Source organism: Glandiceps talaboti, chromosome 5 (assembly GCF_964340395.1).
Source record: "Glandiceps talaboti chromosome 5, keGlaTala1.1, whole genome shotgun sequence".
NCBI lineage: Eukaryota > Metazoa > Hemichordata > Enteropneusta > Spengelidae > Glandiceps > Glandiceps talaboti.
The window spans coordinates 690664-704152 of record NC_135553.1 but is presented as its reverse complement, the minus strand read 5'-3'; the positions used below and the strand labels follow the sequence as shown (position 1 = coordinate 704152).

Genomic DNA, 13489 nt, shown 5'->3' with positions numbered 1-13489 from the left:
TAGAAATACTCACTGTCCACTCTTACAAACCTCTATCCTATAGAAATACTCACTGTCCATTCTCACAAACCTCTACTCTGTAAAAATACTCACTGTCCACTCTTACAAACCTCTATCCTATAGAAATACTCAGTCCACTCTTACAAACCTCTATCCTATAGAAACTCGCTGTCCACTCTCACAAACCTCTATCCTATAGAAATACTCTGTCCACTCTTACAAACCTCTATCCTATAGAAATACTCACTGTCCACTCTCACAAACCTCTACTCTGTAGAAATACTCACTGTCCACTCTCACAAACCTCTATCCTATAGAAATACTCTGTCCACTCTTACAAACCTCTGCGCTGTAGAAATACTCACTGTCCACTCTCACAAACCTCTATCCTATAGAAATACTCTGTCCACTCTTACAAACCTCTACTCTGTAGAAATACTCACTGTCCACTCTTACAAACCTCTACTCTGTAAAAATACTCACTGTCCACTCTTACAAACCTCTATCCTATAGAAATACTCACTGTCCACTCTTACAAACCTCTACTCTGTAGAAATACTCACTGTCCACTCTCTCAAACCTCTATCCTATAGAAATACTCACTGTCCACTCTCACAAACCTCTATCCTATAGAAATACTCACTGTCCACTCTTACAAACCTCTACTCTGTAGAAATACTCACTCATTGGCCATTCTCACAAACCTATATCCTATAGAAATACTCACTGTCCACTCTCACAAACCTCTATCCTATAGAAATACTCACTGTCCACTCTCACAAACCTCTATCCTATAGAAATACTCACTGTCCACTCTTACAAACCTCTACTCTGTAGAAATACTCACTCACTCATACTACTCTGTAGAAATACTGACTCACTGGTCATTCTCACCTACCTTGATCCTGTAGTCATAATCATTGTCCATTCTCACTAAAGTCATCCTATACTCATAGTCCATTGTTCACAGTCTGTCCTATAGAATATATATGTGTACACGGCCTCTTCCACCCATACTCAAATACACATATCCATTCCCACACACTTCATCCTAATTCTCATAGAAAAACTCAGTCCATTCTTATATATTCCTATATGTTACAGACTAACGCAACAAATGTTATAATTAAACTCTATCTACGTTTCATTGCATAATAAGTGTAGCTTTAGAATGTTTACCATATTCACTTATTCAAGTTAACTATCCTCCATTCTAAATATAATTTCTCATTTATTTGTAATAACTGCATTATAACAAAGAATACCTGCAGTGTTTACAATCAATGAACATGTACTCTTCCTGTTTGTGAAAATTTGTAACACCCAGCAGAAATACTGACCTTAGCAATTAAAATATGGTACCATTCAGTAACACTTTTACAGCTAGGTTATCGTATGGGGACAAGATTGGCATTAGTGAAAGGTTAATGTTGGCAAAGATATAGAAGTGTGAGATAAACAAAGGGAATTGGAATCAGGCACTGATGGATGATCTACATTATCTGCAACAGCAGCCGATAATGTGGTAGAATAAGATTAGTATGGACACACAGGACTTCAAATTGAAACAGACTATGCATGTACTGAACAGTATTGCTATGTTATGTACCTTAGTATGGATGACACAAATTCGCACAGACTGTATGAACAGTATTGCTATGCTATGTATGTTAGTATAGATCTCACACAGGACTCCAAATTGGCACAGACTGTATGAACAGAATAGCTATGTTATGTGCATTAGTTATGGACACACAAGACTCACAAATTGACATAGACTATGCATGTACTGAACAGTATTGCTATGTTATGTATGTTGGTATGGACACACAGGACTCCAAATTGGCATAGACTATGTATGAACAGTATTGCTATGTTATAGTATATCCATTACCCTGGAAATAACAGAAAAGGTAATTTACAGAGTTTTTTCTTTTTAACATATAACAAGCTAATCTGGAAAATATAAAGTAAGAAGGAAAAGAAATTTTGCCATCCTTAATTAATAAAACATAGCACCAATGGCGTTGTAGCATAGCTGTACTGTTTTAAAAATGATCATGTTGACTAGCAAATCCTGTTGTTATCTTTGCAATATACGCGATCATTTGGCTGTTGCTATGGGTGTGACCATATTGCTAGACATATCTGCATACATTTTTTGAATGTTCATTCCCTTGTCTATGAATCCCTGATGTTGTCTTTGCAATATACATGATCGTTTGGCTGTTGCTATGGGTGTAGTCTTGTTGCTAGGTATATTTGCATATGTTTTTGAATGTTTATTTGTTTGTCTATTATCCCTGTTATCTTTGCAATATATGTGATCATTTGGCTGTTGCCATGGGCGTGGTCTTGTTGCTAGGCATATTTGCATACACTTGAATGTTTGTTCACTTGTCTAAGAAGCCCTGTTATCTTTGTGAAATACACCACCGTTTGGCTGTTGCTATGGGTGTGGTCATGGTTGCATTTTTTGAATGTTTACTCACTTGCCTATCAGATAATGTTATTTGACCAAAATATACTGCCATTTGGTTGTTGCTAAGGGCATGGTCATGGTTGCTAGGGCCCATTGGTTCAAAATGTTTTGAAGAAAATCTGCAGAATAACACTTCTAGAAACATCTAAGTTTCAGTCTCATTGACCAAGTACTTTTTGAGATAAAATTTTGACCAAAATTCACATTTTTACACCTAATTTGCATATCACTGATGAGAGCTCATTATATGCGTAAATATATCTTCATCTATACACCCCCAGATGCATCCCCATTAAACGTCAGCCCAATCTGCTCAGTAGTTTTGGAATTAAAGATTTTTGACCCAAAAAGACACATTTTTTAATAGCCCTAATTTGCATATTACTGATGGAATCATCATGTCATCAATAAATCTTCATTTACACACCCCAAGAACGTTCCTACCAAATTTCAGGCCAATCTGCCCAGTAGTTTTGAACTTTAAATCTTTTGACCCAAAACGCACATCTCTGATGCAATAATTTTCGTTTGAACAATTTCTCATCTACACGCCATAAGTAATGTCTCCACTAAATACCAAGGCAATCGGTCTGGCAGTTTTTTACTTTGTCATTTACAGACATACTCACACACATCCGCATGCGCACACACACGCACGCACGCACACACACACACGCACACGCACGCACACACACACACACACACACACATGCATGCACGCACGCACGCACACACACACACACACACACACACACACACACAGACACATATTTCACCATGCCTATAGCACTACTGAACCTTGTTCAGTTGTGCTAAAAATTTGGGTAATTTAGGTAATTTGACATAATAGTGAAGAATAGAACTGTGTATTTTTCTAATTGTATGTTTGGTACTATTTTATTTAACACAATTTTGGTTTGACTGTTGTATCATACGTAACCAGACACATGTACATAATAAATAAAATTATGCAATTTCATTTCATGGACTTCCTGCAAATTATGGTAATTTTAGTCAAAGCTCATATTATACTAATTGATAACAAAATACAATGAAAACAAATTATTTTTGCCCCAAAAGTGACATTAAAACAAGACTTCGGTCCTAATGCATTTCACCAGGAAAGTTCATATGCATTTCAGTAAATATCTTCAATATCATTCTATAATTTTGAGGTGGTACAATGGCATAAAATTAAGATTGGGTATAACATTAAACTAGATTATAAAATGACGATTAATTAAAACTGAAATAGACTATACACTATAGGATAAACTATGCAATCATTTAAATATATGTCTGAAATAATGAGCAATTAAATATACATTTAGTTTGTAAACTATGCATCTTTGGACTACAAGGACTGCATATGCTCTGTAGGGACTACATTAACCATGTACATTGTTGAATAGGGACTGCATCAACCATTACATATACGTGGAATGCATCAACCATGTACATGAGATATTATAGTAATACTACATCACATGCTACAGGACTGCATCAATCATGTACATGCTCTACAGGACTGCATTACATACCATACCACAAAAGAACCACATCAACCAAAGTACATCAACCATGTACATGCTATACAGGACTGCATCAAACATGTGCATGCTATTCAGAACTGCATCACATACCATACCTAAGTATTGGATATGGTAATTTGTGATGGACTCCTGTAGAACATGTTGCAACCAAGTGCATACTAATACAGGACTATATAAACCATGTACATGCTATAGAATACTGCATCACTTGCTATACATGACTGCATTACATGTTATACATGGAATGCATTAACCACCTACATGCTATACAGACTGCATCAACCATGTACATGCTATACATGACTGCATAACATTCTATACAGGGACTGCATTTAACCATTGTACATGCTATACTAACGAACATTATATTATTTCACATTCATCCATGCTGCTTAGCAGCCTACCATCTGACACCATTTATATAATTTTTTCAAGAATACAATACATGAGCATGTTATTTGAATGAACAATGTCCTTCAAATAGTAATGTGATTGTCAAATTTTTTTCTATCGGATTAAAATCTCTATTGGTAAGTAAGGTAGGGTTATCATGATATGCACACATAGAACTCCCATAGTGTGCATATAGAACTCCCATACCTGTGCATACAGAACTCTCGCACTGTGCATGTAGAACTCTTGCACTGTGCATATAGAACTCCTATACTGTGCATATAGAACTCCTGCACTGTGCATATAGAACTCCTGTAATGTGCATATAGAACTCATGTACTGTGCATATAGAACTCTCGTACTGTGCATATAGAACTCTCATACTGTGCATATAGAACTCCTGTACTGTGCATATAGAACCTGTACTGTACATATAGAACTCCTGTACTGTGCATATAGAACTCTTGTACTGTTCTGTGCATATAGAACTCCTGTACTGTGCATATAGAACTCTTGTACTGTTCTGTGCATATAGAACTCCTGTACTATTCCATCATTCATAATAGGCATATACTCTTACACCTTTCTTTTCATTCATTTTTTTAGAATGGAGGATTGTATTTTATTTGTAACATTGCTCTATTCTGTTCTTGATCAAAACCATGATAGCTAGATTAATCAGGGTTTGGAAACTGGAATTGGGATTTTGACTAAACTTTCAATTTTGTGCCTTATGCCAAAATTTGGGTGGGGAAGCCTGTAAAATACCTGTGGAAATAAAATAGATCTACTCACTCAACAAAAAACATTGTCATGACAAAAGCATATAATACATAATTCAAAGCAGAAAAAATGATAAAATGTTATAGACTAGTATGCAAAATGAAAGGTTTTAAGAATTGCTGGTACTATGCAAAAGGGAAAATATAGATGAACCTTTGTATACTACTTAGAGAGAAATGCTGTCATTATGACGAAAGTGTTTAATTAAAATAGGAAGCAAAAATGTGGTAATTAATACATCACAAAGTGTTTTATTTCAAAATAAGATATTATCTACATTGCAAAGGAGACACACTCTGTCATTTTTCCCGGTAACATCGTGACTATATTTCTACAGTTTGGTACACACTTTTATTCATGAAAATGTCTGAAAGCTTTTCCGTATTTGCATTTTTATGAACAGAAAAAGACTCCAACCCATATATTTGAGTTAGTATATTTACATATTTGGGGTGTGTCCATGAGAACAATATGCCAAAAATAGATAAATAGATGAATTCTTTGACATTTGACCTTGATAAATTCTTTGACATTTAACCTTGATGACCAAGGTCATGGTCAATTTGCATATTACAAGTAGTTCAAGATACATACATGTAGTCATTTGACGTGAGTTTCCATGAAGTTTACTCTTTGAGATATTGTACACATTGTTGATTTTACACTGCCATATAAGAGTTGCCAAACAAAGCAGCAAAAATAGCGCCAATGGTGCAATTGGTCAAGCAGTTTTTGACTTTGAGTTGTTTACACACATCCACACAGACAGACACTTTGCCATGCCCATAGTACTACTGAACCTTATCAGTTCAGTTGTGCTAAAAAATTATTCTGATCTCCCACACTTCCATTTATGACATCACACTGTATAAAATTTATATTCATTGACACTATAGCACTAGTTTACTGATGACATTACAATATGTAAGCTGGTCACTAATTCACCTATGACATCACAATATATATGACTCACTAATTCACCTATGACATCACATTGTATATGACTGTCACTAATTCACCTATGACATCACAATGTATATGACTGTCACTAATTCAACTATGACATCACAATGTATATGACTGTCACTAATTCACCTATGACATCACAATGTATATGACTGTCACTAATTCACCTATGACATCACATTGTATATGACTGTCACTAATTCACCTATGACATCACAATGTATATGACTGTCACTAATTCAACTATGACATCACATTGTATATGACTGTCACTAATTCACCTATGACATCACATTGTATATGACTGTCACTAATTCACCTATGACATCACAATATATATGACTCACTAATTCACCTATGACATCACAATGTATATGACTGTCACTAATTCACCTATGACATCACAATGTATATGACTGTCACTAATTCAACTATGACATCACATTGTATATGACTGTCACTAATTCACCTATGACATCACATTGTATATGACTGTCACTAATTCACCTATGACATCACAATATATATGACTCACTAATTCACCTATGACATCACAATCTATATGACTGTCACTAATTCACCTATGACATCACAATGTATATGACTGTCACTAATTCAACTATGACATCACAATGTATATGACTGTCACTAATTCACCTATGACATCACATTGTATATGACTGTCACTAATTCACCTATGACATCACAATATATATGACTCACTAATTCACCTATGACATCACAATGTATATGACTGTCACTAATTCACCTATGACATCACAATGTATATGACTGTCACTAATTCAACTATGACATCACATTGTATATGACTGTCACTAATTCACCTATGACATCACATTGTATATGACTGTCACTAATTCACCTATGACATCACAATATATATGACTCACTAATTCACCTATGACATCACAATCTATATGACTGTCACTAATTCACCTATGACATCACAATGTATATGACTGTCACTAATTCAACTATGACATCACAATGTATATGACTGTCACTAATTCACCTATGACATCACAATGTATATGACTCACTAATTCACCTATGACATCACAATGTATATGACTGTCACTAATTCACCTATGACATCACATTGTATATGACTGTCACTAATTCACCTATGACATCACAATGTATATGACTGTCACTAATTCACCTATGACATCACAATGTATATGACTGTCACTAATTCACCTATGACATCACAATGTATATGACTCACTAATTCACCTATGACATCACAATGTATATGACTCACTAATTCACCTATGACATCACAATGTATATGATTGTCACTAATTCACCTATGACATCACAATGTATGACTGTCACTAATTCACCAATGACATCACACTGTATATGACTGTCACTAATTCACCTATGACATCACAATGTATATGACTCACTAATTCACCTATGACATCACATTGCATATGACTGTCACTAATTCACCTATGACATCACAATGTATATGACTCACTAATTCACCTATGACATCACAATGTATATGACTGTCACTAATTCACCTATGACATCACAATGTATATGACTCACTAATTCACCTATGACATCACATTGTATATGACTGTCACTAATTCACCAATGACATCACACTGTATATGACTGTCACTAATTCACCTATGACATCACATTGTATATGACTGTCACTAATTCACCAATGACATCACACTGTATGACTGTCACTAATTCACCTATGACATCACAATGTATATGACTCACTAATTCACCTATGACATCACACTGTATATGACTGTCACTAATTCACCAATGACATCACACTGTATGACTGTCACTAATTCACCTATGACATCACAATGTATATGACTCACTAATTCACCTATGACATCACATTGTATATGACTGTCACTAATTCACCTATGACATCACATTGTATATGACTGTCACTAATTCACCTATGACATCACAATGTATATGACTGTCACTAATTCACCTGACATCACAATGTATATGACTCACTAATTCACCTATGACATCACAATGTATATGACTGTCACTAATTCACCTGACATCACACTGTATATGACTGTCACTAATTCACCTATGACATCACAATGTATATGACTCACTAATTCACCTATGACATCACAATGTATATGACTGTCACTAATTCACCTATGACATCATAGCCAAGAGACAAGTACTTTGTGTTGCGACCTCATGAAGTTTTCCACAGTACAGTTGGTGTTGAGGTGTTCTTGAGATAGTAACACAAAGACAACATCACAATGTATAAGACCGCCACGACTTCACCTTTGACCTTGCCAAGTACACAGTTTTATTCATTGAAACTCATTGAACTGTATCTTCCACATCTTCTAGCAACCCAACCATAACAACTGATTTCCTCTTCATTTTATTGCTTTTTTTTCCATTTAGATTAATAATATTCTTTTATTTCTTTTATTACGTAACAGTGTTTTCATGATGATCGAAGTTTTATTGCCAGTTTTTCATTACTTCTTCCCCTTTTATTCATGTCTTTGTTTTTAATCTTTGTAGTAACTTGACTACTGTCCTGGCACCATACATACACTTCAAGACACTTTAGGTCTGTTCATGGCTTGGTTATTTGTATCTATCAGGCTGTGACATTCAATATATGCATAGATTTTAACTGGCAGTGAAATGAAAGAGTTATTTAAAAAACATGACTGTGTTGTATACTGTCAATGATTTAACCATAGTAAATATCTGTAGCTATTCGGTCATAAAGTTTATGTTTACCTCGCCATGTCACATTTTTGTCTTTATTACTGTGTGGGTGAGAAATGTTCCACCCTAAATATGAAGAGCTAATTTTAGTTTGCTTTGCTTTTTTTCAGGCTCTACTTTCCGGGACAATGTGGACTATGACCTCATCCATACTTGACTAGTACAGAACAATCAGGCATTGAATTTCCTACTAATGATAGATTTCATTTTCTTTTCATATTCTAATAAATAAGGAAATGAACAAGGATGTGAAACGCCAAGACGTATACATATCCTGCTTTTGTTTTTTTTTTAGGAATCCTTTACATCAAGAAAGATGACAGAACAATGATGATTGAAATAAACTATTCTCAGGTCCTAACAATCACAGTTGTAACATTTTGATAACTTTGTATAATTCACACAAAATTTGTTAATTTGTTTTGTTCCCTTTTATCACTATTGAATGAACTCAATGAATTTTAAATACACAGGAAATTCAGTTAAACAGAATGACTCAACTGTTCTATGGAAAGGTTTGGTGAATTGGACGATGCACATAAAATTAACAAAAAATTGTAAAAAGCTACATTACAGTACAACAAACTGGGCTTCATAGTTTACTTTTTTGACAAAGGCTGTTAATTATCTCTCCATTGCAAGGTGAATGGTGGTCATTCAAAAAAAATGTATTTTCCTATGCAAAATAAACTGTATTCTATCACTTCCCTATATGATACTGCAGTGAGGAAGTTTACTACTTTAATAAATGTTGCTTTGTAGCCGAGAGACCGTCTATTGCTTTATGTTGTTTTTCTGTACATAAATTTCAGTATCACTTGAATACTAATATCTAGGAATTTCAATTATTTATGGGACACAATCTCAACACTAAGTCTCACATCAATCCTGTGATTAAAGCCATATTACATATGCTGGCCTCATCAATGGCCTATGTATGATTACTTATGTTGTGCAGTCAGACATACTAAATCTAGGTTTATATGAACACATGAATAATGATGCTAACATTTCCATCTTCAATTTTGAATAATATTTCAATTTTCATTTGTTATCTCTGAACTCAATAAACCCATGTATCTGTGTTTGATTATTTATCATCTCGTTTGGGAAGGGGGGTAAATCTGGCCCAAGGGAGGGGGTAACTCTTCTTGGTTTTAGAAATACAAGTTATATCTACAAATACTGCTGGAAATAATGTGAACTTGACCTAAACACTTACTAATGAAACTTTTCACTCGCATACAAAAAATGTCCTGGAAGCAAATCCCAAATTTTAACTGACATCTTGTCAGCATCGTCAGAGGTGTACTACAATGGGCTAGTGTCAGAGGTGTACTACAATGGGCTAGTGTCAGAGGTGTACTACAATGGGCTAGTGTCAGAGGTGTACTACAATGGGCTAGTGTCAGAGGTGTTCTACAATGGGCTAGTGTCAGAGGTGTACTACAATGGGCTAGTGTCAGAGGTGTACTACAATGGGCTAGTGTCAGAGGTGTACTACAATGGGCTAGTGTCAGAGGTGTACTACAATGGGCTAGTGTCAGAGGTGTACTACAATGGGCTAGTGTCAGAGGTGTACTACAATGGGCTAGTGTCAGAGGTGTACTACAATGGGCTAGTGTCAGAGGTGTTCTACAATGGGCTAATGTCAGAGGTGTACTACAATGGGCTAGTGTCAGAGGTGTACTACAATGGGCTAGTGTCAGAGGTGTTCTACAATGGGCTAGTGTCAGAGGTGTACTACAATGGGCTAGTGTCAGAGGTGTACTACAATGGGCTAGTGTCAGAGGTGTACTACAATGGGCTAGTGTCAGAGGTGTTCTACAATGGGCTAGTGTCAGAGGTGTACTACAATGGGCTAGTGTCAGAGGTGTACTACAATGGGCTAGTGTCAGAGGTGTACTACAATGGGCTAGTGTCAGAGGTGTTCTACAATGGGCTAGTGTCAGAGGTGTTCTACAATGGGCTAGTGTCAGAGGTGTACTACAATGGGCTAGTGTCAGAGGTGTACTACAATGAGTTATAGTGTCAAGTGTTTTTTGAAAATTTTAAAAAAATTTGACTGTGGTTAGAAATTTTCACTAGTAAGTATAAACCAGAGTCCGTGAACATTCATTCTTGATTTAAATAATTCCTTGGTCTGAGTTTTGATTTACGTCTATTCTTAGGAATTATATCTATAATTCCATGATTTTAATTTTAATATGCTATAAACTTGTGTTAAGAATTATATATTTCTATCATGTATTTCCTTGGTTTTGTTTATCATTTATTTTTCACTATTTTTTTTTATTTTTTTATTTCATTCTGTTCTGTTATGGTCTTTTATTGGGGGGGGGGGGTTAAAGAAGCTCAGCTGTACTGAGTTTGTTGGATGAAGACAGTCGATATCAATAATTTTTTATATCTGCATATATTTTTTAATTGAATTTCACTTCACTAGAAGTGTTTGATGCTAGTATATTGTCCTTGAAGGTCTGTCTTTAAGTCAATATTCTAGATGATTTATCTAAACAACTATCTGACCAGTCAAAGAAACTCACTATTCAGTATTCATCTAATCTGCTTTGCATGCATTGTAAACAGCATCTGTTGGAAACTTAATTTAAAATTTAAAATGAATAGACATGACAATATTGAACTGAACTGAGGCTGGACGCAGTTGTCTATTTTAATGTTAAACAAGGATTAGAAGTACATAGCTAGACAGCAAAGAAACTGCTAAATTATATGATTTTTATATCTCAGTAATATCTACACTACATAGTGGTCTGAAGTTATTATTTATTTAGTATAAATTGATATATTTCAGTCGTGTTGTAGTGTATGATTATTGTAAAAAAAATTATATTTTCTTTGATGTCAAAATTGCTGCTGTTTTCTAAGTACAATACAATACAATGCAATATAATACAATGCAATGCAATACAATACAATACAATACAATACAATACAATACAATACAATACAATAAAATACAACACAACACAACACAACACAACACAACACAACCCAACCCAACCCAACCCAACCCAACCCAACCCAACCCAACACAACGCAACGCAATACAATACAATACAATACAATACAATACAATACAATACAATACAATACAATACAATACAATACAATACAATACAATACATGTCCAACTTGAGTAGAGAGCCTGAGAGGAGTCGTACTTGTACTTGTTAGCTGACAATCAACAATACCCTTTGTAAACATTGTGTATGGCAAATGTAAACATTACATCTTACCTCTGCTGGTACGTTTTGACTATTTGCTTAGTTGTTAACCATGTCAGAGGGAGTGTGCGTGCAAATTACACTGGACGAGTATAAAGAATACTCGTAAAGATTTTGTTGATACAGAAATTACGATTGTATCAGCGACTTACATCAGAGTCAGCTCCAACATCCACACCTGGGCATTGGAACGAAACGAACTCGTGGCATCGCTTGTGGGTTACGAACGAACACACTGAAAAAAATAACAACCATCAATTTGCTATAAAATATTATCCAAATCTATGCCATGCATATAAAAAGCTAAAGATTCGAGTAAATACTAATACTGCCTCTTGAATTGAACCCCGCGTGAATAAATCAAAATATCCGCCATGATGTCAATGGAATGCTATCATACTCAACCGTGGAGTAACTCGGGCCTCGTAAGGTCAATACATTGAATGGGAAAGGATATTACATACAATGGGAAGATTCACTCACCTTGGCATTGAAATCCTTGCTTTCCAAAGCCCCTGTACGAGAGAACAACAAATGAATTACGCATAATTATAATCGCAGTATTGTATTGGAAATATAAAATAAATGAGCAATGCAACTGCCAAATTAAACTAATCAAGCAACAACATCCTATATATACATAATACACTAACCAGATGAAGTCTTTGCAGTGGCTGCAAAATGTAGGCTGCTTGAAAAACCGGGCTATAAATTTATGATTCTTGACTTCGTGGACATTTTTCTGACGTAGAGCTCCTCGCCTAGCGAATCCTCTTGGCTCCTTGCTTTCTTGAGATGACTGTGACATTTTCGCTGCCCGGTTTTCTGGGTACTTCGCTAGCTCCGATCGCCAACCTCCAGTACCCGTACACACTGCACTCACTGCCGTCTGCTAATCTAGTCGTTTTACCAATGTACACATTGATTTCATATTCAGAGTATGGGGCCTGAACTGCACAGCTACGGTTTCGTCATTATTAGTTAGGCCCCGCACATTAAATACATGAAGTGAAATTCCAATTTTATTGTAATTTTGTGAATTACATCTCATCATTAATTAAATGGAGGCGACGAATGTTTCGATGACCTTGGTTACAATAGAGCCAGCAATGTTTGTTATTTCTACAAGTTAAAAATTAACATGACACAAATTCACGTATTAATCATGAACACTCTGTCACTCGAGTCATGATTTTATTCTATAAATGTGCTGTATTCCGTACAACATTATAAAACCCCACATTGTGACAGACAATCTATTCAACCGCGAGATTAAATCCTTC

The 13489-nt window shown here is 35.3% G+C and overlaps 1 protein-coding gene across 2 annotated transcripts in view; it reads right to left on the bottom strand.

Annotated features, from left to right (window-relative positions):
- The window catches only part of LOC144435723 (protein kinase C beta type-like), a 128916-nt gene extending 115837 nt beyond the window's left edge, over positions 1-13079 (bottom strand). For both annotated transcript variants that reach the window (XM_078124333.1, XM_078124332.1), the window contains exons 1-3: positions 12860-13079; positions 12690-12721; positions 12359-12441 (exon numbers count right to left, since the gene is read on the bottom strand). In XM_078124333.1, the coding sequence (XP_077980459.1) occupies positions 12359-12441; positions 12690-12721; positions 12860-13014 (270 nt within the window). In that variant the 5' untranslated portion in view covers positions 13015-13079. The remainder of the gene's footprint in view (positions 1-12358; positions 12442-12689; positions 12722-12859) is intronic.
- Positions 13080-13489: the final 410 nt, after the last annotated feature.